Here is a 27818-nt window from a genome sequence, read left to right as displayed (position 1 = left end):
CTGAGCTTGAGACTATGTTGCAGCATCTCAGCAGAAATATCAGAAATGTAGTTGAAAATGCACATGAAGTATTCTCTAACGGGGAACGTTTAGCCTTCCAGATGTTGTTGGATTACTTGCATCATGCCTGACCATTTACCATGGTCATTATCCATCAACATCCGAAGGACCACAGGCTTCCCATCTCTGCCCCTATTGTTATCAAGTTGCTGGATTCTGTTGGGTTCCAGTTTTCTTGCCTTCTGAAATGTGAGGTACCTTGTGACACCTCCATTTGAGCTCTGATATGATGAAGCAGCAAAGTGGGGGAGACTGATGCTGCCGCAGTGGGCTCTGAATGAGATACTCTGGTGCTAAGCAGTACGCTCAAGCTTTAATAACAAAACATCTTGGCTGCTCCTTGTCCTTCTTGCCTTCATACCCTAATGGCAGAGACCCCAAAATGGCATTCAGCAAGTTAACGCTATCCCCTTGCTTTCAGCAAGAACACTTCACAATGGAGCCCCCTTACAATGGAGGGAGCCGAAGGTCATGACAAGGGTTAGAAGGCGCCCACCGGGGGCTATGACTTGCTGTCAAACATAAAGCAAAGTCCTTTGTACACCCCACCGCCACCTCTGGGTTTGAGCCCTTTCATTCTGCTTTGGTTTTGCGGGTGGATATGGCTGTTTTTCCACAATAGGGCATCTTGATAGAAGCTAGAAGGGAAGGAAGCAGGTGTGGGTACCCTTGACAACTGCATTCCATTCTCCTCTGAAACACTTCCATATAGTAGAAATTCTTCATTGTCATTTAAAATAGACGTGCATTTTTAATATGCCACTTTCCCACAATTCTTTTACAATACTATTCTAATTCCCAATAATTGTATCATCGTTTAGGGGTGGGGGTGAGAGAGGGGTTGATGCATGATTTAAAAATAAAATGTTTGTTCTGAAGGGAGGTCCCATATGTAAATTTACTCCCCAACCCAACCCAAATAAACAGTAGGTGGGAATCAAAGATGGTACAGTGATTTCACTTCAAGATTGGCTTTATGAAGTCACATAGGCAGTTTGCACTTCTAGCTGTGGGGTAAACCAGGAAACATGAATGAAATTTTGTGTAGTGAAAATCTATTGAGCAGAGTCTGCCATCAGTTACTTGTGCAAGTCCCTTCTCTTAAACTGGTAGTATTACTCTGGATTTGCTACTCTTGGAAGTGCAGTGCAATATGGATGTGCTCCAGCTCTTCTCTGGAGCTTGCATCTCAGTACAGAAAGGAAGTGGATCATCCATTCTCTCACACCACACTTCCAAGTGCCTGGATTGCCTCTGAAGCTCAACATAGTTGTTTTATGCCTTTTGTTCTGTGATGGAATGCAAGTTAACATACATGGATTCACAAGGATCAGAACTGCTTTGCTTAATCAAGGTTATTGTACCATGTGCCTCCAGACTGTTTTCTGGAACACATAAGCGGTAAGACACTGCCCCTCCCCTGCTAGTGAAGGGTCAGGAAGCTGGCAATCACAAATTTTAGCAGGCTATCTAGACCAGACAAAATGTGCAAATTCCTGATGGCCAGGGCTGAAGTAATCCCAAGTGTAACCCACCTTCCTTTTTTGTTTTCTTAAAACCAGTTTCAGTGTGATGGTATCAGTTTCCTTTCTGGAGCCCTAGCAGTATGTTCTCTGCTTCTAGAATAAGAATTTTAAAGAAGTACTGCTGTCACTCAAGAAACAGAAACTTCTACGATCCCCGTGGCATCTAGTTCAACTCATTGTCCCACTCCTGACAACATACTATTTTCTGTCTATCCTTGGACAAGTATTTTGCTGCTTCTTTTCATATGCTAAAGTCTTGCACAGTTGGACTTGCATTGGATTGAAAGATGGGAGGTGTATTCCAGCCCTTGGAAGGGTGAGCTGAATACTTGGACAATTGTTGTTTTGAGGTAATTTGGGGAGCCCAGGGAGCAGATGATTGTGTGCTCCCCTCTCTGCTCCCCGCCATCTTGCAAGGTTTCTAAAAGAGTCAACTCACCTTTAACTTGTTTCTTATTCCTGTTTGTCTTCCCCATCATCTGCAAATGACAGGCAAGGCAGAAAATCTGCCCTGTGTTCAGACAGTAGGAAAAATCTCATCAAGTTGGTTTCCTATTCCTGTTTTTAACTGGGCGGATCTGAAATCAGTAGGGTTGTATTCCTTAAAGGGAGCTGTAATCAGGAACTCTTAAATTTGCCAGCACACAGCAGTTCACAAATACACCCTCATGAACTATCATTTGGCAACCCGTGAACAAGAAGAAAACTCTTTCTGCTTCATTATAATACTGTGGTGGCTATGAGTATATTCTCTTGGGCTGTAAGGCTGCGGGGACAAGGAGGGGCCACAGACAGATTTATTAATGGTGCCTCGGCTCCCACAGAAGCCTGCCCAAGTCTTGATTTCCGTCCTGGCAGCCCCAAGTGAGAGGCTTTAATCTAATTTCATGCCTTATTTGCGCCAATTTGTTTTTCAATCAATCTTGCTCAGCAAGAAGAAAGGATATTGCTAGGGGCTTATTTGTTCGGTCTTGTTCCAAGGGTGAGGTTAATAGCAGTTATGCTTTGCTGGGATTGCTGCAGGGTTCATGGAGCTTTACTTGTTCACTTCAGCTCCCTGTTTGCATCTGGCACATCCTCTTCTGCCCCAACTTTACATACCAACCACGCTTTACATACCAAGGGCACTTGAACCAGTTTGAGCAGCAGAACTCTGCAACTTGACTTCAGTAGGACTTCTGTTCTTAAAATACATTATATGTCTCTGCAATTGTTGTTGTTAAATTTATTGCAGGCCCTTCACCAGCAGATCCCAAGGCAGGTTACAAATAATTTAAAATTCAGAATTAGGAAGTTACAGTTACTAATAAGAAGCACTACAATGCTGCTCAAACACTATGAACAGACCAAGAGCCATACCAGGCGTGCTGTAGAAGTGGCAAGATAGAGGAAGCCAAACTTCCCCTTTCCATTCTCCTAGATCTCATCCAAAGGGGTGTGGTGCATATTCACCCCCATGGGTCAGCTGGGTGTTCTTCCACTGCAGGAACAAACACAGTGGGGAAAATATCTATGAAGGGCAGGGCCAATCTACCCTGCTTTGTGTGACACATGGAAGCATGGGGAGAGGAAGTGTGCTTCTTTAGAATATCCAGTGTGGCTCCGAGGGAGCTGGTATCAGTGAATTAGCATTGGTCAGGACAAAAGCTGTAACTCTGCTCTAGTGAATCTGTAGAATTATCTAGCTAACCTCCTCGGAATCACCTTGAGCATATGAACTGCACCTGCAACAGAATGTAATTTTGCATATACAACCTAGGACTAGCAAAATAGTGTCACCACGCAATCACTTTGGGATTCAGGGAGGACCACTGTCAGGTTTTAAACCCTGATTGTGAGAGCTAGTGCTTTCACATAACAGTTGGCTCTGGTTACTTGTATAGCTTGTTATAAATGACATGTCTGCACAAATGCTGCCCAGTTGCAAGACAGAGGCAGCCTTGCACACTTTAAAAGGTGATAATGGGGGAGCAGCTGGTACGGGCCTTAGCTAGTGCCAAACTGTGGAGGAAATCCATTTGGTTTAGCCATTGTCTCTATTGCTACAAGCAAGCAAGTAAAAACCAGATGGCTATTGAACTATGTTCTTGTTTCTTACTTCCATTCTACAGCTGCTAGAAGGTTTAAGGAAGTCTGGACATGTTTAGCCAGGCCAAAAGTAAACAGATATTTGTTTGTTGCTGTTATTTATGTATTAAGCAGTTGAAAATACGGATAAGCCCTGTACAAAGAGTAGAATGGACAAATCTCTGCAATAATGGCATTCATTCTAACATGGGCATGCCTGATATAAATGCTATAGAAAAGGAAGAGTAATGTTTGACATGTCAAGAGTGATGCTATTCTTGAAAATAAAAAATAAAAAGATACATTAAATGGTTCCAGAATAGCTTTTTAAAAATTGAATAACAGAAACAGACAATACACCAAAACACACACAAAAAAACATTAACAACAAAATAATTTATACAAGTCCCTTTTGATAGTAAAAAAAAAAAATCAGAAGTGGATGAAATGGATTCATCTATGAAATTATAAATGGGATATAAAAACACAATGAAGGAAATAGAAAAAAAGAAAAAGGTCTTGCCTGTTCACCAACTCCACCAAATAAAATAAATTTTGATGCGATTTGCTACCCATGTGATTGTGATGTCATATATTTAATAAATAACCCTCTAAATAGAGGAGACATTTGACCCCATAAATATTACACCAGACTCAAAATCTTTATGTAGTTGGTTTATTGTCTTTCCTCCACCACTGACAAGACTTTTGCTTTTTTAAAATTTAAAGAGAGGTATAATAAAATAATATCAGAGTCAAAGGAACAAATAAAACTGAGTTTAGTGTTCTGTCTGATAGATCCACCCAGGCTTTGTGCTGAATTATGGTACCAAGGCAGAACCACTGCATGCCATTTTCTGCAATGGGAACAGCATCTCCAGCCCCCAGCCCCTCAGTGACCCGTCACCTTAAGGTTGCAAAGATAAAGGCAGGCTCAATCAATGAAAGGCTTGAAGCAGCAAAACATTTGGAGGAAATTGTAGCTACTTGGCAGAGAAAGCAGACACTGGCTCTGCAAAAGCATTTTTACTGTCACCCATGGAACCATTTGCTGCTCTGAAGTTGATCTTGAAGATATTAAAACCAATAAACTCACTCCAAGGACAGATTGAGCCTGAACATAAAATCATAGAATTGTAGGATGGGATGGGACCTGCGTATCACTGAGTTCTTGTAGCAAGAGTAAGGAACCATCACTAACTGATTGGCCTACTTTATCTGAATTGTATTTTAACATGGGAGATGGAAATGGTGCCAGATATTCTGTTAGTAAAAGAACAAGGTTACCAAAAGCAATACCCCAGGTAACCTACCTGTGAGGTGTTTCCTGCTTTAACTTTTGACTTCTCATTGCACCCTTTCTCTCCAGCACTGGCTGCATGATTATGGAGGGCCATGTGGCTCATATTTGTGTTTTGGAGAAACGTCTGAAAATGTTCAGATGGTTTATCTGGAAATGGCTATTCTCCATACTGGAATTTGTTTTGGGATTTAGTGGAAACCTAAAGTCAACCCTCGTGTGTCATTCCTTTTTAACACTTCAATGTGATCAGCTATGGAGAATGGGTAATTTTACTAGTTCTTTTCCTGCTCCTCAGAGCAGAATTTTATTACAGTTCTGGCCCATTGTTCAATGACACCATTTCTCCTTCTCTTTCTCTTACATTCTATACCTCATGCTGAAATTGTGGCCTGCGGCAGGATTTGGGGTCAAGCAGCTTCTTATAAAGGGGTTTGGAGACCTGGCTTTGCAGCTGGAACTCAAAGCAGCTGGAGCATGCAGTTCCACAGAGACTGGATTAACTTGTAATTACGCTATCTGTTGACTCGTTGGCCCATATTTTTGCTATGTGTTGTACTGTATAGAGCTTAGTAGCTACCCAAGCAAATGCATTGATCCCTCTTTAATGAAGTGTGCTCATGGTACCCACTGGTAGTTTTCTTGTCATCTTTAGTTGTTCGATCTTCTCAGGAGACAGGTGCTGCCTGCTCCTACACACTGGGTGTGACGTAGTAGCACAAGAGAACAAGGAATTTTGCAGGCATGGAAAATGTTGAAGCAATATTCTTATTTAGGGTGTTTGATTCATCCAGCTGTAGAAACAGAGCCAACTCCTCCAAAAGATCAGCTCTGAAATCTGCTTCACAGGTAACTTTCATGTGACTTGGAGATTATCTGTAGTGTTTTGTCTCACCTAAGCATGTTATCCTGCTTAAAACTGTATGACAAATTTTATGTTGGAGCTCATAATGGGAAAGCCATAATAGCTGCCACACGACCCGGAGACATCATGCCGCTGTGTTCTCCCCATCCCAGTTTGTCTCTCTGTGAGATACGTTCTGTTCCTGAATCAGACACAAGTGCAACAGTGCTGAAATCAAGATGATGATATTGATGATGACCATTCTGAGTGGGAAACTGGTGAGCAGCCCTGAGAATGAACCCCAAGAAATGTGCATACATAGGGAAATAAAACATGAAGCAGAAGAAGGAATAAAAAAGATGTGCTGTGAACAATATGAACCAATCTCCCACAAAATACAACCAGAATATCATGTACTGCAAACATGTCCACTTTGTCTCTCAAGCATCTGGCATTCCATCTGGGATGATGCATCCCAGCTGACACAAGAAGTGCACTTTGTCATAGGCTCCAAATAGCTCTAGCACCGTTGCTCAAGAAGTGTTTAGTGCTGTGCGGTTTTAGTGCCAGGCATTCTGATTATCCTATGATCTCCATCTCCACGCGAACACCATCCTGTGAGCACAGACAGCAGCATGCTGGGAATTCCTTGTTCAAGGATTAGTAGATCATAGAAGGATCAGGGCAGGGAGGTTTTTCAGGCAAGGCTGTGTGTCAGTTGCTGCCCAGCACATGGAAACCCCAACGATGGGTTTTTAATGCTGTCCACACTGTGCAAATACAAGCACTAAAAAAGGTGAGTGCACTGATTTGTGAAGGAATCGTTCGGAAAATAACTAAGCTAACAGATAGGAAAGGGGGGGGGGGGAAATGCCATGTTCTGAAGCTGCAAATGAGACAAAACAGCCGCCACACCTTTTTATCCTGCTTTAAGGATTTTAAAATTATATATATATTAAACGTACCATTTCCCAAATCTGTTTTGTTTTGACTGGGCATGAGATTGCTGGGTTTGAGGTTGCAGCTTGCCAAGGTTGTTTGTTTGTTTGTTTAAATAAGACTAACATTTTCTCCAATCTTGGGAGGTTTATGTGTGTTGTGTTCCCCTGTGGTACCCCAGCTCCTGGAGAGCCTTGCTTTCCTTACAAACTGCACAAGTGGACTTCCACTTGCTGAGCCCTGGTACTTTGGCCTTGGTCAGGGCAGTAGACACACTCCACAAAGCTTCTCTCACATCCCCCAACCCCCAGAAGAGTGCTTGGTCCAAACAGAGAGAGAATCAAGATGCAGGAGAGTGAATATGCTGTACATGCCTTGTGTTACAGTGAAGGAAATGGGGGGTAGAAGCATCATCTACTACAGCACATCTGTGGTCCTGTTTTGGTTCTGTGCATAAATGCTGAGCTGTGCTCAGAGTCAGAAGTTGAAAGTGCAACAAGTGAATAATTCACTTTTCAATTTTCCTGTGATTATTTATACATTTTTGGCTGATATTAACTGCTGTTGCAGACAGTTTCGTGGACATACATTGCCATAAAGGTTAGCAACACTGTCCTTAATAGATAACCTAAATGCACTCTGTTGTTGCTAGATAGTTTCTGTGTCAATTGTGAAGGGGCTACGTGTAGTTTGAGGCAAGATGAGGAAAGCAGGAATACTAGTGAAAAGTATTTGGAGTTGTACTCTTCCACCCTTCTCAAGGGTTACATCGAGATGGCAAGTGAAATTGCCATCAGTGAAATCTTAAACAAGTCTTCAAGAGATGCCTGAAAGTCAAAAGCAAGGGTGTATCCTGAATCTCTGTTGGAAGAGTATTGCTCAGCTTGAGACCAGTGATGCTAAACAGTTAGAAGCAATAACGCCAGAAGTTCCATGCAGAAGTAAGGTTCCGTTGGGGTATTGCCAGTGTACACTTCATTTTCTCAAGCAGCAGTCCAAGGCCTAAAGCCTGGGAGATCACTCACTACCTCAGGATTGTATGCAACACTCTGAGCCTTGCCTTGGTTCCTAGGGGATCAGCCAGAAATATTAGTGATTTATCAACTCAATTGAGACAATGTGCTTTTATTGTCACAACAAAGGAAATGGCATGCAGAGGGAAAAACACAGAAAAAATAAGAAACAAATTTTCCTTCAGAAAGTGCATATTCTTGGGTATTGGGGAAAGGTAGAAGTAAACGAAAAGGAAACATGAATTTGAACCACAATTCCATTTAGAACTTAAACGAAAGCTTGACTTATTAGTCAATTATACATAGTGATATATTATACAAGTACCTTGTTTCAACCCCAAACTGACCCAAAATTGCTTTTATCATCTCTTGGTTGAAAATGTCTGTCTTACTTTTCTTTGTTGCTGCTTGCAAGCATGCTCTCAGCTTCTGTTGATGGATCAGTAATTGGAAGCAGTCAGAACAGTGTTCAACACAGTGGAGGGGGTTCTAGCCAACCTGGTAACACACATTCAAGCTTTTGCTCATTGACTTGGGATAGAGAATTCAACTTTTCCTCCAGGACTTGGAAAATGACTATAATAATGCAGCTCTACTCTTACAGAAGACAATGGCAAGACCCCCATTTAATGTAACTGAATGTAACTAGCCTTTGCTAGTGGTTAACTGAGGTTAGGTGAGATGAGTCTTTTTAAAGAATATATTGTCAGTAGATCCACAGAACTATTCCATAGTAAATAGTTCAAGGACAAATATATTAGTGTGAGATGGGCCCAGAACAATTCACTGTATTGTCAAAGATGGACCAGGAACAACAAGGAGCGTTAGTCAGGCTGAAAGAAGCACCCAACCCTTCATGATGTTTGCTTTATAGCAATGGACAGATTGCTTTAACTGTTCGTATGGGGCTGCCTTCCTTCTCCATTTCTGGTCCTTCTAATCCTGATGTGGCCAATGTCTTTCCACAAGGGAAAGATACACTCTTATCTTAGGCAATAATTAGACCTGTTGAACTGTATTTGTACTGAACTATATTTTAATCAGTAGGCAAAGCTCTGCATTAGGCAGTGGTGGAAAAGAAGGGCAGAGGGAGGTTGTAGGTGTGAATGTGGTGGGGCTGGACTTTTCCCTTCCTCCATTGCTCATGAGTATAAATATGAAAATTTCTAAGTATTTTTTATTACCTTTATCTGTACATCCTGTTTGCAACACAATCAGGTAGGTAATTATACTATATGGATTTATAACCTTAAAGGATGCTGTTCTGGCTAGGAAGGAGGGATATCAGTAAATAATATGGCTGTGGTTGCTCATTTCCATTGTATAGTCCCCTATATGGTCATAGGGCCTCTCGTTCTTGAGCATACTGCTTGCAGACAAGCAAGAGGTGAATATGATCAGCCATAGGTAGGAGACCTATGTTAGCTGATTTGAGCATTCTAAAGAAAGAGCAGGACATGAACACATAATGAACCATAATATTTATCAATCACTGCAGAAAAGCAAGTTGCCCATCATCATATGTTTTCCTAACAGCAAAGTATAATTCCTGACCCATCTGTGCATAAATTGGATAAGCAGGAACACTGCTGTAGAAACACTACACTCTGGCATACCTGGGAAACATAGTGCAGGTTGAGCTATGTGCAGCCCAGCCTTGCCAGAGACTGGAGAGAGAGAGAAATGCCACAGCAAATAACAGTTTTTCATGCTCAGGGTCAAGCTGCACTCCCAGTGCTCAAAAGTGGCATGAAAATAGTTCTAGCACAGCCAAAGCAGAATGGAGGCAGTGCAAAAACTCAGCACAGCATTACATTAGTGGCACTGGAACACAGGATGATGTTCAGGAGGAGTAAATCCATCGTATCACAGCAGTAAGGCCCATAGAAATGAAGCAGTCCCACTGGGGCATTTTATTTGCACACTCCAGTAGAGTGGACGCCAAAGGCTTTGCTAATGCTTCATAGGCTGCTAATTTCCTCCCTGACCCCTTTTGTTGAGGAGTGACCCCAGCCAGAATCCCTTTGCAATGAATGCCAAAGCCTGACACAGGTCTGGGTTAGGGGGTGACAAAGAGGCCTCTGTGGGCTTTAATCAGACTCCAGTTTGCAGTTTAAGAACTGGGGGGGGGGGCTGTGGCTCTCTAAAGATCTGGGTGGCACAATAAGCGAGGCCCTGGGGTCTCCCATGGAGGCAACCAAGTTGCGGCAGCCTGCAGAGGACAGCTTAAAGAATTTGTCAGGCGGGGATAGGAGGGGAGGGAAAGGGAGAGGAGGATAGCTTCTTTTGTGAGTTACTTTCTTTAGAAAGGAAGGTTTTCAATGAATGCCCCCATTAGATGACCCAATCAGGTCCTGGCAGATGGATATCACAGGCATGCTGCTTATTCATAGCAGGCTACAGCTTTCACTGTTCGCTTCTCCCCTCGCATACACACTCCCTTCTTTTCCCAAGTCTTTCATTCATTTTAAGACTAATTTGTTTTGTTAATGTTTTCTTCTGTCTCTTCCTCCTCGGCTCCCCTGAAGACTGTGATTCATACTGCAAGGCATCCAAAGGGAAACTGAAGATCAACATGAAGAAATATTGCAAGAAGGACTATGGTGAGCTACCGTCCCTCCTCCCCGAGGGCACCCTAGAGTTAGTGTGCGTCTGCCTCTGTTTATGTCAGAAATTTCAATTTAAGTTCAATTTATTTTCTGAAATGCCATTGGATTCCTCTCTAGAATTGATGGGCCTGGGCCTGCATTTGTGGTAAGCAGGATTTGGGACACTTTGTTTCTGGAGTCCTGGGAAGCCCCTGCCAAAGGGTGCAGCAGAGGGGCATAAATACTGGGAAGGTGTGGGAGTGGTGTGGCAGGTAGAGAGTTTGGTTTTGCTCAGAGAGCGTCAAATGACCACTCAGTCTTGTCACTCACTGGCTTTCTAACTACATGATGGTAAATGCCTCACTGGCAATTTGGTTGGTGTTTTTTATCTAATATTTTGTGTATGTGTGGGAAGGAAGAGAGACCTTCATGCTGTAGGCCAAATTAGGCCCATCAGTCCAGCCAAACATGGCTGCTTTGGCTGGCCGCACCCACCTGTCACTCACATGATAGCAGATGACATCAGGTGCAGGACTAGTAAAGCCATGACTGCCAAGGAACAATTGGGAGTGCACAAGTGTTTGGCAGCAGGGACTGTCTGAATCAGCATGGAATGCGAACTCCTTTGTGGTCAGTTCCACTTAGGAACTTCAATCCAGAGTGAAGCAGGCCCCAGCAGAAAGCAGCAGCTCTTGTATTTTTGGCAGTGTATTCTGTTCAAAGCAAAAAGCAAAAGTGCGAGAGCAGCAGGAAAAGTGGGGAAAGGAAGAGAAGCTTCCTTGTTTGCCAATTTGAAAAAGCTGCTTGATGGTTTATTACTATTACTATTACTATTATTATTATGCATTCCTTTCTGATGTGATTTGTCAATGGGTTTCCAGCGAAAGTCAGCAATCACGTAATATGCCATCAATTATCCTTTGCTTCATCTGAGGACACAGAGATAATCACAGATGAGAAACCTTACTAGTTTGCATTTGAGCATTCATGTTAAAATATGTACAACTGTGCATAAAACCATAGAACTGGAACTAAAAAGACATCAATGGGAACTAATAGGCTATTCTGTACCTGAGGTATGTCCAACTTATTCGTCAGAGTATGGTGTGTTTAACTTTGCTTACTGTTTAAGAACACTGTAGAAGTGATCAGGAGGTGTTTGACAGTGTTAAGAGTTTGTGGGTGCTAGACACCCTAAATTCCTGGATTTAAGAATCCTGGAAATTGTATTTACCCCTCAAAGAACTGTAGTTCCTAACACCCTTAAAAAACTACCGTTCCTAGGATTCTTTTTGGAGGGGAAGGGTGTGTGTGCTTTGAATGAATGGTGCATATGCAGCCTAGGTTAGAATTCTATACAACATTCTTTGACACCAGTTCCCGCCCTTGAAAAAAATAGGCAGTGGTTAACCTCTGAGTATTTATCCAGATTATTACTGACTGCACCTTCTTTGCTTAAATAGTGGTACAAAAATCTATACAACTTGAGTCTAACTATTATTGGGCATATCTGAGAAGGCTGAAGTTCAAAATAATTATCATTAACACTATTTATGCATCTGCAGATGCTTGGGGGCAGAATCACTTGGGGGCATTTCTTTCTCCCCAGATTGGGAATGTCCTGCTCAGACTTATGCATATCACCCTTGTTTCTTCTAGCTCCCTTACTATTGGTTTTACTGGTAACAAAATCAATCCCTTTCTCAGCCTAATCTCATTCTCAGGCCAATCGTGGCCATGGTCTGTTTATATTCTAGCAGAACTTGAAAATGTAGCCTTTAAACTGCCTATTGGTCATGTATGCACATGATGAACTATGCTGATTGCTGGAGGTCTCTGGAAAAGATTCCTCTGCCTCCCCCCTCCCCCCAGTTTCCTCACTGAATCAGAATTTCCAGCAGGAGCACATTCTGCTCATTTGAAACTTAAGGCACACTTTGGATGTGATTGCAAATGCTGAACTAAATTCAAGGTAGCATGCCTTTGCAACTTCTTCTTGCCACAAGGGAATTTCTGGCAGTAACTCAGTTTGTTCTGTTCAGGGGACGTGTTGGGATTTTGCTTTGTATCTAGGCAGCTTATTGCAAATTCATGGGAGCAAGATTGCACCAAATAACAGGCAAGTAACAAAACGGCCCTTTCCTTGTACACAAAATCTCCTCCCACTTCACCAGGCCATGGCCACCTGCCCACTCCAGCAAAACAAAATTCCAACTTGCATTTGCAGAGATAAACCCTGAATAATTTATCACATCCTTTTCCCATGGAAGGACAGTGCGCAGACTGTGCATGTATGTGACATTTAGTGAAAAAGTACTGTTGTTAGTTTCTTTGCCAGTCCCCCATTGAGAGGGTCAAATGCAAAAGCTTGTTGTTTCAACTTGCTTTTTACAAAAAGGCAAATGTGTTCTGAAGCCTAAATGAGAAAGCCCCTCCTCCCTTTCTTCCACAATAAATATTCATAACCAGGGCTACAAAGAAGAGTCACATGGCTATGAGCAAACATGAGTTGGGAGGCTATATCTAGCACAGCACAGCACACATCTCAATGCCAGCTCTAGTCTTTTCTCTTTTTTTTGGAGCAGGGGGGGAGAGGAGATGCCTTCAGTAGGCCTACTCCCTGAGAGATCCCACATCACCCTTCCTTCCATCTCCACTGCTCATTCACATACTCTCCCCCTCTCTGGACCCAACCTACAAAACCACCCAGAAGGAAAGCACAAGGCTGGATATTCCTACATCTCCTCCCCTTGTTACTGCTTGCATACTCGGAGAGGGCAGGTGAAGGGGCAGTGACAGCACTGAGCAGCAGCAGCAGCAGCATGATCAAGAACCCTGGGAACTGCAGTGTCCCTGAAGGTGCCCAAATACTCCCATCTCTGATGCCAGTCCTGCCTCCCCTCAGTACTCAGTTCTGATCTAGCTTAGAGCCATCTTGTACTTCTGTACTTTCCACCTTCTCTGTCCTCTCTTGCACTGAGGTGTGATGTTACTTTGTTTTGTTAAGTTGTCTCTGCTGTTACATAACCTTACTCTCCCTAGGAAAGTAAAAGGCAATGCTTCATAAAATCAGAAATGTCATCTCAGTTTCTTTTTGAAACTGAGTAAAACGGGGGCGGGGAGGTGCCAGGAGCCTGTTCACTTAAAGTAATTCCTAAGGGTAAGGTGTTGTGTTCTCAACTCACAAACTAAGCCCAGGTGCAATTGCTCTTTTGGCTCTTCTAGAATCCGTTCTTTAGAGATTGCAAGCAGCATACCCCATTGCATCTCAGTTTTTGGGTCCCACCTATGGACAGGAGGAAAATTTAAATGCAGGTATTTAAATGTTTCAAGCCCCCCCTCCCCCCCCCAGTTTTAGAACAGATTGCAGATAGGAGTGCTTCAAAATCAAATGATATTCAAACAGGCATGTGAGACCTTGCACACACGATTGTGAGAAAAACTTCTGATACGCCAAGTAACATTCACGTACTAGTAGCATGAAAGTTTCTTGCAGCCATGCCTTTAGGTGAGGGCAGCACAGTGTTCAAAACAGTCCAGCTGCAAAGAAAGTGCAGAGTGGGTTACACAGAGGGACAATAAAGGCTTTTTCGCGGACTTCCCAGCAGGAAGCCAATTAGGAGACTGTTTTCTTCAACTTTATGGAATGATAGCAGTTCTGAATATCCTAACAGGTCCTAATTAGATTGAACATGGTTACTTCCCTTGTGAGCTAAATTGGGGTGCTATCATCTGGACAACTAGCTTCTATAGAGCTTTTATCATCATTTTAATTTGCTGGCTCAAAAGGGGGAGTGTGTCTTTAAAAATACAAAACAAAGAAAAATCCTGTCTCTTACTATTATTTATACCTTTAAAAAAAAGATTCACAAGCAAATTTAATTCTGTTCAAATATTTGGAGCTGAATAATGCCAGAGGGTACTTAATTTCAACCACCTTTATTTTGGCTCAAACCAAAATTGCTTTGGTTTGCCTCTAAGTTGAATTAATTAATGACTTTGCTTAACTTCAACAGGAAGGCTAGGGGGGAAATGAGCTGGTAGACTTGGAGAGTCTGTGAGATTCTGGAACGTTTGTAAGTAGCTCATTGCATAGCCACAGAATACTAAAAGGCAGGGTTTGCCATGAGACACCAGTGCTGAAGCCACTGCTTCATGGGCTATGAAAAGAGGTGGCTACTTATTTGCTTCCTTCCTTTCAAAGTGCAAAAATGTTAACAATTTCCTCCTAAAAATCTTCACTGAAGCCCTCCCTCCCATAACTGCTTATATCTTGTTATTTTATTCATAACCATTATGTCCCAATTGCATTTTAAGAGTGCCTTAACTACAATGGGAACTATACAAGCTCACTATCTAAAAATATTCTGTTTTGTGCTGTGTTTTAATCAGTGTACATATGCACTCATGCCCGTTTGCTAACTTGTAAAAAAAGGGTCGAGGGGAAGAAATACAAACTGAAAACTGCAGCATACAGCACAAGCACCAAATTAATCCCAGAAATTCTTCAAGTTAAACTGGAAGGCAGGCAGAATGAAATGCTGGGCAGAGCCAAACCACAGCATAATAATGAAATTGAATGGGGGATGTTGGGGGGGGGGAGAAGAGATTTGCTCATCCCTAGATTGTACTCATTTCTCATACTGGGCACGTCTGATGTCTGGGCTTGAGGGAGATGTGGGTGAATGCATAAATAGGCATGTGGAGAAGGTAAAGCAACAGCAATGGGGCATGGAGACACCTTTACACTCCCAGGTAACCATCGCCTTCTGATCAGACGAGTTTGCATCCAAAGGGAATAAACTTCCCTTGCACCTCCATGTGCTTGCGCAGCACCACACCGACTGGGAAAGGCAAGAGATGGTTTCAGTTTCCTGGGCTGTTTAATCTCTTAATTCTTATGCATTGTTCACACCACTCCTTCTCCTCTGCTGCCTGGACCCACATGCACCCCCACCCCCCCTTCATCCCCAGACAGCAGATGGAATGTCAGCGTCTCAGGCAGGCAGTCACTTTGATCTAGTTCACTTCCATGCATTTGTAAAATATTGTAGACTTCTTTTTCCAAAGTGCTTGGTCCAAGGTGCTTGGCCTCTGGTTATGGTCCATTAGGGTCACTAAGCAAATGGACGAAAAATAAATAATAAATCATTTGAGGCCCTATTTGGTACTTAACAGAACCAGCCAAACAGGACTTCCCTTTGACTCACAAATCACCAGTAGGAACCTAGCAATTCCCACTGCCTTCCCACCAATCAATTGTCATTTTTATTTATTTTGGGGGAAGGAGCAGGGGTGAGGAGTGAGTCTGGGGGTTCCTATCCCCAAAGGTGATATCACCGTCCTGCCACCTTCAGCCATCCTTGGAAAAATCCTTCTTTCATGGAGACTCTGGTTAGTCATCCTCTTTGTTGAAAGGCACTTTGGCAGCAGTACGTGGAAAAATAAAAAAAACTATGTTTTCAAAAGATTTTTTTTAAAAAAGTATTCCACATAGAAACCCAAAACTCCTGAGGATAGAGCTGAAGAGGGAGAGGAAACATATGCTGTTCTAATAGCTAGCCTTCCAAACGTTAATATGGTGAAACCATATTTCTGAGCTTTGGGGGGAGTTTTCTGGGGTGGCAGTTCGTTCATACCGAATCCTGGGTGTAACTGCATCCATATGTAGTGCATGGGTATCTTTGTGATAAAGGGAAGTTGTGCGGAAATGTGCCCTGCCAGGGTGGCCATAAAACTGGATAGAGGGCGAAATGAATTAAATCTTGCGAAGGAGGAAAGTGACTGGATGGGTCACACCCTTCACAAAAAGCAGAGATTAAACCTCGTAAATCTTCAATATTAAACTCAGATGTAACAGGTAAACCCCATAAGCTTTCTAGCCCCACTTCAAAAGTAAGATTTTAATAATAATAATAATGACAAACTTTGCTCCAGAGAGGGGTTGAAACTAGAATGACCTGGTCTAGGCTTAGATACTTTCAAAGAATGAAGGACCATATCAAACATATTTGTTCAGGGCCTGTGGACATCTGGAGAGGATGGGAAGGTGAACAAGGGGAACTCTCAGTGAATTTATTGAATTTTCCTCTGTTCCCAAGTCTTTGACGTATTGTGAGTAAGAAAGCAACTCCTAGCATTTGTGGGGAGAGATTGTCTTGCAGTCAAACCTCTGGGCAATTGCAATCAGATATTGTCGGTCCAAGCAATAATTCCTAAAGAACGTAAAAGGTTTTGCTACATGTCTGGGAATTTCACAGTGAGCAAGATTTGTGTGTGTGGCGCTGCATCCACGTTACAACATCTAGGCGCAGTTAAGAGCCCTCAAATAACGTGTTTATAAATGCGTAACTTGTAACGTTGCGGAGGAAATACAAGAGGTTTGTGCCTCCTCCCTGATTGTGACCCTTGCCAGTTTCTCAGCTGCCTGAAGTGCTGCAATGCCACCTAGTGGCTGGTTAACAGCACAGTGAAGAACAGAGCCTTGGCCCCGCACTCAAAGGATATGCATCTATCCTCAACACAGCATTTAAAAGCCTTGTAAGAATGGAGGTTGAGAAGGCAATGGCAACCATACTGCTACAGGGTAGTAGGTAAGGATTTGGTGGATTCTGTTTTCTATTCTTTATTGATGCAGTCCTTTCTCTGGAGACGTCTTTCCAGCACCACAGGTGTTCCTGGCTTAAATAGGCCGTATCCTAGCTCTGCTCATTGCTCAGCTTATTGTCCAGCTATTTCCCAGAAGGCTTGGGCTGTGTAAATTGGCCATGCATGAAGGGTTTTTTCCCCCTGTTGTTGTTTTTAAATTTCCAAGAAAGATGACTCCTGGCTGACTTGGCCTTCTCTTCTCTAAACAAGAGTTTAAAAGAAGAGTTTACAAATACCAAGTCTGCTGCTTATTTTAATTGCACAGTAAGGGCCGTGAGCCGATGGCAGCCTGGGGACCCCTGCCCTCTTCTGCTCATATACTCCCAATGGTGCATGCCTGAGATATTTTTAGCGAGGAGCTGGACACACGCCACACCACGTCGGAAACTAGTGTCATCGGGGGCCCAGGCAGCAGCAAGCTCAATGTGAAAGCTGTGACTCATTTTATTTTGTTCTCCCCCTCAGGGGGTACATTGCTGGAGCACAGCAGGCTTGCAGAGCTGCTTACGGGGCACCTGCTGCTTGCTTCATCCACTTGCCCCCAGTTACCAATCCCAATCCTTTTGCCCATCGCATTTTTCCTGGTGCCAGGGCTCAGTCTAATCCACTTTGCTTGTGCTGATTTGACTGGGAGGGGGGCTTTGTAGCTCACAGCACAAGCTCAGCCATGAATGGAACAGAGATGCTGCCCCTGGTGGAATTTTCCCTCCTTCCCTGCTGAGAGAGGTTACCAACCCTGTTAACCAGCTGGCTTGTCAGTTCTTTCCTTTAACCGAATGCTTACTCTGACAGGCTGTGGAAGGATGTGCCAGCAGCTGTAGGATTGTCTGTGTTACTATCGCAGGGGGGCAGAAGGCTAAATCCAGCATAATTCAGGATAGGTTGTCCTCATTTTAACTGAAGCCAGAGCCCCCCTCCCACCATACTTTAAAGTTTAACAGTAAACTACTGCTTCCAAGCATGGCCAGGCTGCCTTGTATCATTTTGTGCAGTACAACTTTTCTGGTAGAGAATCGGAGTGGGCCTGTGGTTGTGGGGCTAAGAAGCAGGCATATCATTGTTGCTGAATGTTGCTTGTAATTTTTCTATGTGGACTAGTCGGACAGGTCTCTATGAACATAGGAAGCTGCCTTACACAGTCAGGGTTTCAGGCAAACTTCTTCTCCTTCTGCACCTGGAGATGCCAGGGATCGGACCTTTGTGCCTTGGGTTTGCAATCAGCAGTGCCGCACTGGGACTGCAAGGTGAAGCAGGGAGGTTGCATGACAGTGCAGCGTATGCTTTTTTAAAGAGCAGTTAGTTGATGGCAGCATCTTGAGATATACAGTGGTACCTCGGGTTACATATGCTTTAGGTTACAGACTCCGCTAACCCAGAAATAGTGCTTCAGGTTAAGAACTTTGCTTCAGGATAAGAACAGAAATCGGGCTCTGGCAGCGCAGCAGCAGCAGCAGCAGGTGGAGGTCCCATTAGCTAAAGTGGTGCTTCAGGTTAAGAACAGTTTCAGGTTAAGTACGGACCTCCGGAACGAATTAAGTACTTAACCCGAGGTACCACTGTAATCCAAGTATAATTAAAAATATTCAGTGCCTTAGATTATCACAGTTTGAGACTAGGGTTGACGTATTTCAAACAGTGAAAATCCGGACAGAAAAGTTGTTGAGTTTCAGGGTTTTTTTGGCCCAAAGTTGTTGAGCTTCTTGGGCAAAATCACTATTTTAATGGAAAAGCAGCAACGTGGGATGCCATATGTCCTGATCTTCCCGATTTCCACCTGGACACTCTGCCAATATGCCTGGGAAAATCTGGACATATGGCAGCCCTATTTGAGACAAGTGATCTCCAAGCAAAAGAAAAGTCAGTGCCAAAATGTTCATAAATTGATCTGTCAACCAATTGGGGGGGGGGGGGATTTGTATCACTCTTGAGAAATATTTATAGTGGTCAGATTCATATAAGGTTTGCTGATATTTGCTAGAGCAGGTAGGGTCCCAGATGTAAGAAGAAGCCATTTAAAATTATAGTGACTCTTCTTGGTGCTAAATAGTGAAGTGATGGAAATGAAACTGATTGGATTATACTCAGCTTCTCGATGAAGCAATTTCACTCACAAAGGAAACAATAAAGAGGAATGTCAAACTCAAATGGATTAGAAGGCAACTTCACCACCCACCACATACAGATACCAGACTCACTTAAAAAGAAACAAACCCAAAAATGCAGTTCCACCTGAATTTGATACCAGATCATTATGTGGAAGAAATAAAAAGTGTTTGCCTCTGAACTTTCTCAGTGTATTTCCTTCACTGCAGAGCAACCTGAACAAGCCCCAACATATCTAGGATTAAGGAGTAAGACTTCCAAGCTTACAGGAAGGCTTGAACCCCAGCACCTTGCTTTTCAGAAGTTAACCCTTGGCTCCCTCATCCTCCCCCCAACCCTTCCATCCAATCAAAGTATTTTCCCCATTCCAGTCCATTTGAGTTTGGCACTCCAGAGTTAATTAATAGCCATTATCCCTTTTCCTCCAGACCAGAACCATCATTTCCTCCACCTGCCCCTCCCTACTGAATACTAGGAAACTGCCAGCTCCCACACTAAGTAGACTCCGGTGCATCTCATTTTCCTATACCTGCTATCCATGTTGTTAATGGTGAGGCCTGTGGAGGTTGTTGGTATGGCATAAGAATTCCTAATGGCCCCGTTCACACAATGCCCTGGTAGATGCTGTCTTCTGATCCTGACAATTTAAGACACGGGGATGTTAATTTTGAGAGTCAGCCTAGGGGAAGAGTATAATTGTGGAGTTAAGAAACATCACTTGATTTTAGATTGCAGGAATTGTTTTCCTCCTGGAAGATCAAATATGCTTGAGTTTGGAACTTTTAGTATTTTAACTTTTGTATGATTTAACGTATGGTCGTGATTTTTTCACATCTTTATTGTTTTAGCTTTTTGTAAACCACTTGAGGGTGTGTGAATTTTATGGAATAAATAAAATAACATAAAGAAACACAACCTTGTAAAAAAAGAACACCAAAGATCCAAATCAGTTTAGCTTCACTGGATTTTAAATTGAACCTCCTATAAATACCCCTTGCTCTCTTTATTTTCAACAACTTGAAGCACTCCAGCCAACAATCACCCTACTCCCACATATCAAGCAATGCTCTGCTTTCCAAAATGATTTAAGATCTTCTCCCTTGTCACATCATTTACTGTGGGTGTGACTCTTCTCAGTTGTCTAATCTGGCAGAGGAAGAATTCTCAAACAGCCACTTCCCTTTTCAGCAGTACTTAGCCTACTTAGGATGGAGCTGAACAGTCGCCAGCTTCAATTTTCGCATCAAAATTGTGCTTTTGACAGCATAGAAACTTTACAGATTGATTGCCCACTTTTTCTGTGTGAAAGAAAAATTGTTCTCAAAACAAGGGGAGTTGCTCTGCAGCCCAAGAGGGGTGAAGCCCATGGATAAGCCTGGAGGAACTATGCAACCCCAGCTGAAAGTGAGTCTTAAAACGGACCATCGCGGGAAGCTGTTCAATGCCACAGCAAGACTTGGAGGGGGCACACCAGAAGAAGTTGCTTAGTTTGTGGGGAGCCAGCTCTAGCTGAGTCCTTTTGGAGACTTACATGAGCGCTGCTCAGGTGTTTCAGCTGAGTTTCCTCAACCTTTGTATCCATTTAGGATAAAGGTTCTATAGCCTATAAGGAAATTTAATAAAAGTAATTGGCGCGCAGCATATATCGTATTTATTTTAAGCAAAGCTGTGAATGGTTTCTACCCAGCATTACTAACACCGAACATTGAGATTTTAGGTTGGGGCTGTTTATCTCACCATGAAAATCTTGTGGGTTTGAGATGATTTGGTTAGTCTAACAGCGTCTATGCTTGTGATTTGATTCACCCATCTGTAAACATTTCGCCGGGTCACCCGATTGCCTTTTCATTTCTGTATAACTATCACAAGTACTTCTAGGAAGGCAGGGCATTTTTTTAAAAGACCCTTACTGGCTGCTACTGGAGATAAGGCAGTAGACTGGTAGTCTATTCATCCTACCCAGTGTGACAAATCTTGCATGCTTATGAGCTAGAAGCATTGGGTTAAAAGGTAGGGACTCTGCTCTGTGGGGATGCATTGCAGTGAGATTCTTTTCACAGGCTAGCCCCAGTACATGCCAGAAAACCAAACAGTGTGGCAAAGTTCTTGGTGGGTTTTAATTCCCTTCCCCCCAACCTTTTGCTCAAAATGAAAGGGGTGCCTTTTGTTACCATGGCCACCTTTCATGACTTCAGCCAAACAAGACCCTGACTTCCTTCACATTTTATTTATTTTTTTAAAGTTCTCATTGAGCCTCAAATCCCTAGGTAAGGGAAACATGGAAACGGTTACCATCATACTTAGACTTGGAATGTGGGACACTAGCACAGACCACAGAGGTCAAGATGCCCAGCATGAAAAGAAGGGAGAGTTGGACAGGGAGAGACTTGTCTCCACAGGCAGAAGAGAGCTGGATACATTATTCCCAAATGCCAATTTGCTTAGGGCAGGCACATATGTAGTCACAGGAAAGAGTGATGAAGGGTTAAGCAAAGACTGGAACAAAGTAGTTAACCAAACTGAAAGTGACTTATTACAATCAGGAAAAATGGGATGGCTTCTCTCTAATGCACATTTCGGTCACAACTCCAGAAAAAAATAGGCAGGATCAAATGAAATCTGAATGCAATACAAGTAAGGGGAACTCTTCTCTTAAAACTAAACCCATGACCACCTATCGAGGACAAACAGACCAGTTACTTAAATGACAGACAGATGCTGATAGTCCCCCACTGCCCCTCCAATGACCTTCCAGTTTGGGAACAGACTCTGAAGTACAGGCAACTCCTCTCATGTGCTAATTATATACATACAGTCTACCCATTTGAAAATCGTGGATGAATACTCAATCCCATTTAAAATATATATATAATGGGTCATTTTCCAAAGAGAAGGCATTGTAAGGGAATCTACGACATATCACACTTTTTCTAGGTAACATAATGCAGTTGGGCAGTTACATCCCCAACATCCCTCTATCAAATCAGTCCCCATAAAGGACACTAAGAACATTTCTATCATGTAACTTACAAGTCTGTCATTTACAGCAATGTGACGTCCTTCATGCGTATTTCTAGACTGCTCTTGGTTAACCACTGCTGTTCAAGCAACATTTGCTTTGTCCTTGAGAGGAGAATTGGGGTGTTAAATTGATTGTCCCTGTTCTTGGCTTTCTGTTCCCAGCTGTCCAGATCCACATCCTGAAAGCAGATAAGGCTGGAGAATGGTGGAAGTTCACAGTCAACATCATCTCTGTGTACAAGCAAGGGACAAACCGGATACGGCGCGGTGACCAGTTCCTTTGGATACGCTCCAAGGACATTGCCTGCAAGTGCCCGAAAATCAAACCCATGAAGAAATACTTGTTGCTGGGCCACGACGAGGATTCCCCTGACCAGAACGGCATCGTGGCAGACAAAAGCAGCCTTGTTATACAGTGGAGGGACACATGGGCTAGGCGACTGAGGAAGTTCCAGCAACGGGAAAAGAAGGGGAAGTGCAAGAAAGCCTAGGGGGAGAGAACTGGAGATGGGAAGAGAGACTGAACATACTGCTTTGCGTAGGACTTGAAGCAGACGCGAATGGGATTAGGGTCACTGGCAAGAAGCTCACTTTGCATTATGTGTGACGGGGTGGGGGGCAAAGGAGGGGTTAATAACTTCTGTGAGACATGCCAATTATGTACCTCACAATACAGAAAAACCACAAAATGTAGTGAGAAGTGACAAGTTTAGAGAAGGACAGCCATGCGAGACCCTACTCACCATAGTAACAAATGTTAGGCCAGTTACTAGTTCCCATCATCCCCTTTGACTTTCCTTCTCTCTTTATTTCTGTCTAATCAGAAGAATGACCAACTGCCTTAAGTTCTCTAACATCAACTAGTCTTAAAGTCTAGGCACAGAAAGGACTCAACCTGTCACTGAAGCAAATATAAAGAGAGATGTTGAAGTTGCACAGAAATTGCCCTTTGGATACATCTCCTCCAAAGGAGATTAAATCACGTTCTTATTGGTTGGAAAGATGGAGCATATGGATCATGGCTTGAAACCAATTTCTGGGGCTACAATCAAATGAACAGCAAACTAGCAGCCTGAGTAGCTCATCCATTATCTGTCATGCAGCATTTAATGGACTGGGTCACCTTTTTATAAGAATCTAATGAAAGTTCACAGAGATATAAGCTACTTACCCTGCATACAAGGCCGTCAGTAGAGGGGTATGCTTTCTTGAAAATGCAGCCCCAGACTAAGGTCTTATTGCCTGACTTTAAAAGGCACTCTGCTAAGGAAAGAAAGCTGACAGCTATGAAGCATCGATGGAGCAACTGAAATAATAATTACTTAATAGCAATATCTGTAAACATGACCACCACCGATCTAATGGGTAATCTAAAGAATTAGTCAAATATAAATGACTCGGTTTTTTAGGAGTTGTCCTTGCACTGCTAATTTTGTGAATATAGCCCTACCCTGAGACCACTGGATTATTATTATTATTATTTTTAAATGCATTCACTAGGAAATGAAATAAACTCTGTCTATAATTTTAAGTAGTAATAACTTCTTTAGACACCCACTAGACTATCAATACTCATCTCAAAAGCAAAAGTTAGCACTGATAGATTCAAACTGACTTTACACACACACACACACACAAACACAAACAAAGCTACCACTTTTGTGCCTCTCCACAGCAATGGTTATTAATCTCTCAGTGTAAGATCCATTCAGTGCTTCCTCTTTTACCAGGAGGGTTGCTGAGCTGCAGACAATCCTATGTGCTGGCTTTGTCTGCAAGGAATGAATTGACAAAGATGTGTACCATATCTGCTCCAGGGAAGAGCAAGTGGGAAAAGACACAAAAGAACAAAAGTGTTACTAATGCTTACATGGAGCAAGGAGTGTCACTTCGGACAAGGAAACTCATGTTTGTAAGAACCCAAAATGTAGCTTTGATTAACGTATGTTTTGCAGCCAATAACATACCTAGAATAAAGGAAATGCCCTCTCAAACACTCCCACAGCAGATCTCTACGCTTTCCTTCCCCTAACCTCCATCTGAAGGAGATTTTTGTTCCACTCATGCAAATCTCCCATCAGCCCTAACTTGCAAACTAGGACTGTCTAGGCAGGCGGTTCACGCGTGAGCTCAGGGACGCCTGCTCTGCAAAATACAAACTTCCCCAAGATGTTTCCTATTAGGAAATATGGAAACATCCTTTTAATGACATTTTCCAGTGGTTTTGCCTTGTTTTATAGCAATTGACAATATTTATATAATGACATAAACTACCATAAAACAAACTGTAGCACAAATAGGTGTAAAGTGGCCAGATGCCGGGGAAGCCGAGAATAGGGGGGACAGGAGTTAGGATCCCTGGCTGAAGGCAGGGGGTGGGAACGAAGTGCTCTGACTCAACTGCTCGGCACACTGTTGAGAGCTTCTGGGCTCCCACTTCTTTATATGAACCTAGTTGCTGAAAAAGAAATATGCAGAACATTCTCACAGCTGAGGTACATTTATCAGTGTTGTTCATACTGACTCTCATTTTAGATTCAGAGGGAATTAGTTTACCTACTAAAATAGAAGACAAAAAAGAGCCAAGCCAACAACTGAAACAAAAAGTGCTTGTTGCCATGTCCTGTTTCAGCCACACACTGCCCTGATCTACTCATACTGTGAAATTAGGTAGCATAATATAGATAGTGGGGTTCTATATTTTAGAGTGACGCCCTCCATAAAATACTCCCTGAACGTAGAAAAGTAGCACAGCAGGAAGAGCTAGAACCGTCCTGACATGCTAGTTTCCTTTTTTTTTTTAACTTGCAGGGAATTTTGCATGCCGGGCAGCATTCAAAATGGTTATTTTCTCACCCACAAGTAGTACAATCCATTTTATCACCTCCAGATTCTACCCCCTAATTCTGCTGCATGACAGAACCAAAGTAAGTAACTCCGGAAAAGCTGCATCTTATTAGGTCATTGGTTTTCGAACTTCCTATCTTCAGGATACCTGTTCTACACTGATTTGTCCAATGAGGAACTGTGCACTCTGTTGTTGTGCAATAACTGCCATGATCACTGGGCCTACCTGAGAGACGCTCCCCAGAGCCCACGCAGCATTCTACTCAGTCTGTGCAATGCGAGCGAAGAGGACCTGCTTCTCAACAGGAGAAACCCTGAATAACCTTCTAAGGAACTCTAGGATTCCTAGGACCACAGTTTGAAAACCACTGCTCAAAACTCTTCAAATGCCATCAGCTTTCTTGTGTTAGCAACATGTTGAAGTGTACTGTATTGAAAGAGCAGTCTGTAAAATCTTAGCACTGATATAGACTCTGAATACAGGCCCATCAGTGAGAAACATCAGTGGTGAGGTAGGTACTCCTGTATGGAACATTCATTTTTTAAGTAGTAATTGGGTTTAAAGCTGAACTGAAACCCTCTGTTGTTTAGCTTCACTTTTGCTAATGTTGAATTTTTTTTTTAATTCATGCTTTCAAATGCCCCTCTCAAAATTTCATCTATTTTTCATATAGAACCTAGACACTAAAGAAAACAGAGAGCCCTTCAAAAAGCCTGGCTTTTATTTTAAAATCAATGGAACACAGGGGTTTTACAAGTCACGCAGCCTGGGTAAAACAGGGTGTAAAGATACTCTGCTTAAGCTGTAACTTAGTCAGGTTCAGACTCTTCTCTGAGCTGTGGCCTCTGAAGTAGCTCAGTGACTGCATATTTTCTTTGTGTCCTAAAGGTAACATGGAGGAGGGGAGGGGCTTATGCCTGAGTTCTCATTAGTGTTCCAGCATTGAACAGAAAACCATTTGATTTTCATATAACGTGCTTACTAGTCTGACAAAAGATTTATCCTAGACTGAAAATTCAGAAACAAAAATCAAAGCTCCTAAAAATCCATCTCAGCCTGACGAGTGCACCCTTTTCCTTGACACAAACCTCTCCATACTCACTTTCTATATGAAATTCTCTGGCTACAATACAGATCTTGGTGTGATGTTGTTTACCCTTGACAGTTCTGTTCTGCATCTTAACTACACAGCAGCACATACATATTCCTGTGAGCATTCAGGAGCCAGTTCTATGTTTGGTTTTGGGAATTAGTACTGATAACCACTAAATGATTCCTCAAAACAATGTTTACAAGCAGATACCCTCACCGTGTGCCCAATCCCCTATAGGACAGCTGGAAAATGGCCTGCGCTTCCATAGTGGACACCAATATCCTAGAAAGCTGTAAAGGGGGATGGAGACACCAAGATAGCAAAAGGCAGATGAAGGGAGGGGCGCTTATAGAGAAAACCAAGAATGCTGACTGTATAGTACAAAATGTAAAATAGGCTAGAACTCAGAAACTGTATATTAACCAGAAATGTAATATTTTAGATTACTTTATCCTCATCCCAAATTAGTAAGAAGAGCCTTTTTCTTGTCATCTATATTGGCAGGCTTAAGGGTTTGTTTTGCACATCCCACATTTATAGAATATACCTATCTAGGTGTACTGCAATGGGCATATAGGAGAGTCAGAGAGACTTTCAGGTTCCATCAGTAAACTATGAAATAAAAGGAGTTATATTGGGGGGGGGGTTGGCTTACATTCTAGAACCCCTCTCTCTTTTTCTCTAAAACAGAAATACAGCAACACAGCCTCTGCATACTTGGGGCTACTTATTTGGTGGCGCTTCAAATCTTCCTACACCATCAAATGTGCTTAGGAGGTAGTATATGGTCAGGATTGTCTCTTACATTTAGGGTTGTCCTTTTTATTTGGAGGCTAACACTCAGTTAGGCAACCTTTCATAACAGAGAAGGTCAATAATCCTTTCCTGTTGGTTTCACAGCCAAAATTTAAGGGACTAGAACTCGACAAGAACAGCTCAGCAAAGATTGTAGTTTAGGAAGCAGAATGGCAAGCCATAGTTTCCTAAAGAACTAATTTTTTTTTGCAGTTGAGAAAATAAGTAAAACTACCACCAAATTTATTATTTAAATGAATCTCAAAAAAAGGAAGTTGATGCCTTGCACCTGCTCTAGCAGTGCCACACAGCAGCGGATTGTCAAGACTACATTCAAGTTCTTCTTGAGAAACATTCCAAGCTCTACACTGACAGGGTAAAAGGGCAACACAAACCATTCTGAGAAGCAGCTGAAATGCCAAAACAATCACCACTCATGAGTAGCATTGAACAATGGCTTCCTCCCCATTTTATGTTTTGTTTTAGCTGGTTCATTGTATGCTCATTCCCTTGATCATCTTACCTTTTCCCTATTACACAGGAAAAAAAATCAGCTGTGTTTCGATTATTCCTGTTAATATCATGAATTGTAAATGTTGTTTAGTTATGACAATTACATATAGTTTGGGGGCAATGTTTCTTTACAATGCATACTAATATATTATGGTTATATATATGAATATATTTAATGACACGTGGGAAAAAAGTTGTGGATTTTCTTATTCCCCCTCCCTCCGTTTTCTTTTATTTGTTAGATGGGCTGACAACTGAACCAGGAGCAGCATGTAACTGTGCAGGATCCATTTGATAGGACTAAATCCAGACATCTGTCAAATAAACTCTTGTAAACTTCTACTCACCTTATGCCAGTCTCTTCTGTTGAAACAGGATGAACAAGTTGTGCTAATTGCCATCAACTTAGCTTTGAAAGGGGATTAGGCAAATTCATGGATGATATAAGGCTATCGAATGC

The 27818-nt window shown here is 42.5% G+C and overlaps 1 protein-coding gene and 1 long non-coding RNA gene across 7 annotated transcripts in view; one reads left to right on the top strand and one right to left on the bottom strand.

Annotated features, from left to right (window-relative positions):
* Positions 1–27700, top strand: part of NTN1 (netrin 1) — a 132544-nt gene extending 104844 nt beyond the window's left edge. For 4 of the 5 annotated variants that reach the window (XM_083725851.1, XM_083725850.1, XM_083725849.1 and 1 more), the window contains 2 exons: positions 10278–10352; positions 22272–27700. In XM_083725851.1, the coding sequence (XP_083581977.1) occupies positions 10278–10352; positions 22272–22600 (404 nt within the window). In that variant the 3' untranslated portion in view covers positions 22601–27700. The remainder of the gene's footprint in view (positions 1–10277; positions 10353–22271) is intronic. The other variant, XR_014560969.1, reaches the window with a different exon arrangement.
* LOC310838500 lies at positions 89–22273 on the bottom strand. Of its 2 annotated transcripts, XR_014560988.1 has the most exons (4): positions 22119–22273; positions 19618–19725; positions 13810–13877; positions 89–13623 (listed from the first exon to the last, which is right to left on the bottom strand). It is a non-coding gene; the product is annotated as an uncharacterized lncRNA (long non-coding RNA). The 2 variants fall into 2 exon arrangements; XR_014560989.1 differs by lacking the exons at positions 89–13623; positions 19618–19725 and having other exon boundaries at positions 13715–13877.
* Positions 27701–27818: the final 118 nt, after the last annotated feature.

This window comes from Podarcis gaigeae (assembly GCF_964106915.1).
Source record: "Podarcis gaigeae genome assembly, chromosome: 2".
Taxonomy (NCBI): domain Eukaryota; kingdom Metazoa; phylum Chordata; class Lepidosauria; order Squamata; family Lacertidae; genus Podarcis; species Podarcis gaigeae.
Note: the sequence above shows the minus strand (reverse complement) of the source record. Positions and strands in the feature narration are given on the sequence as shown.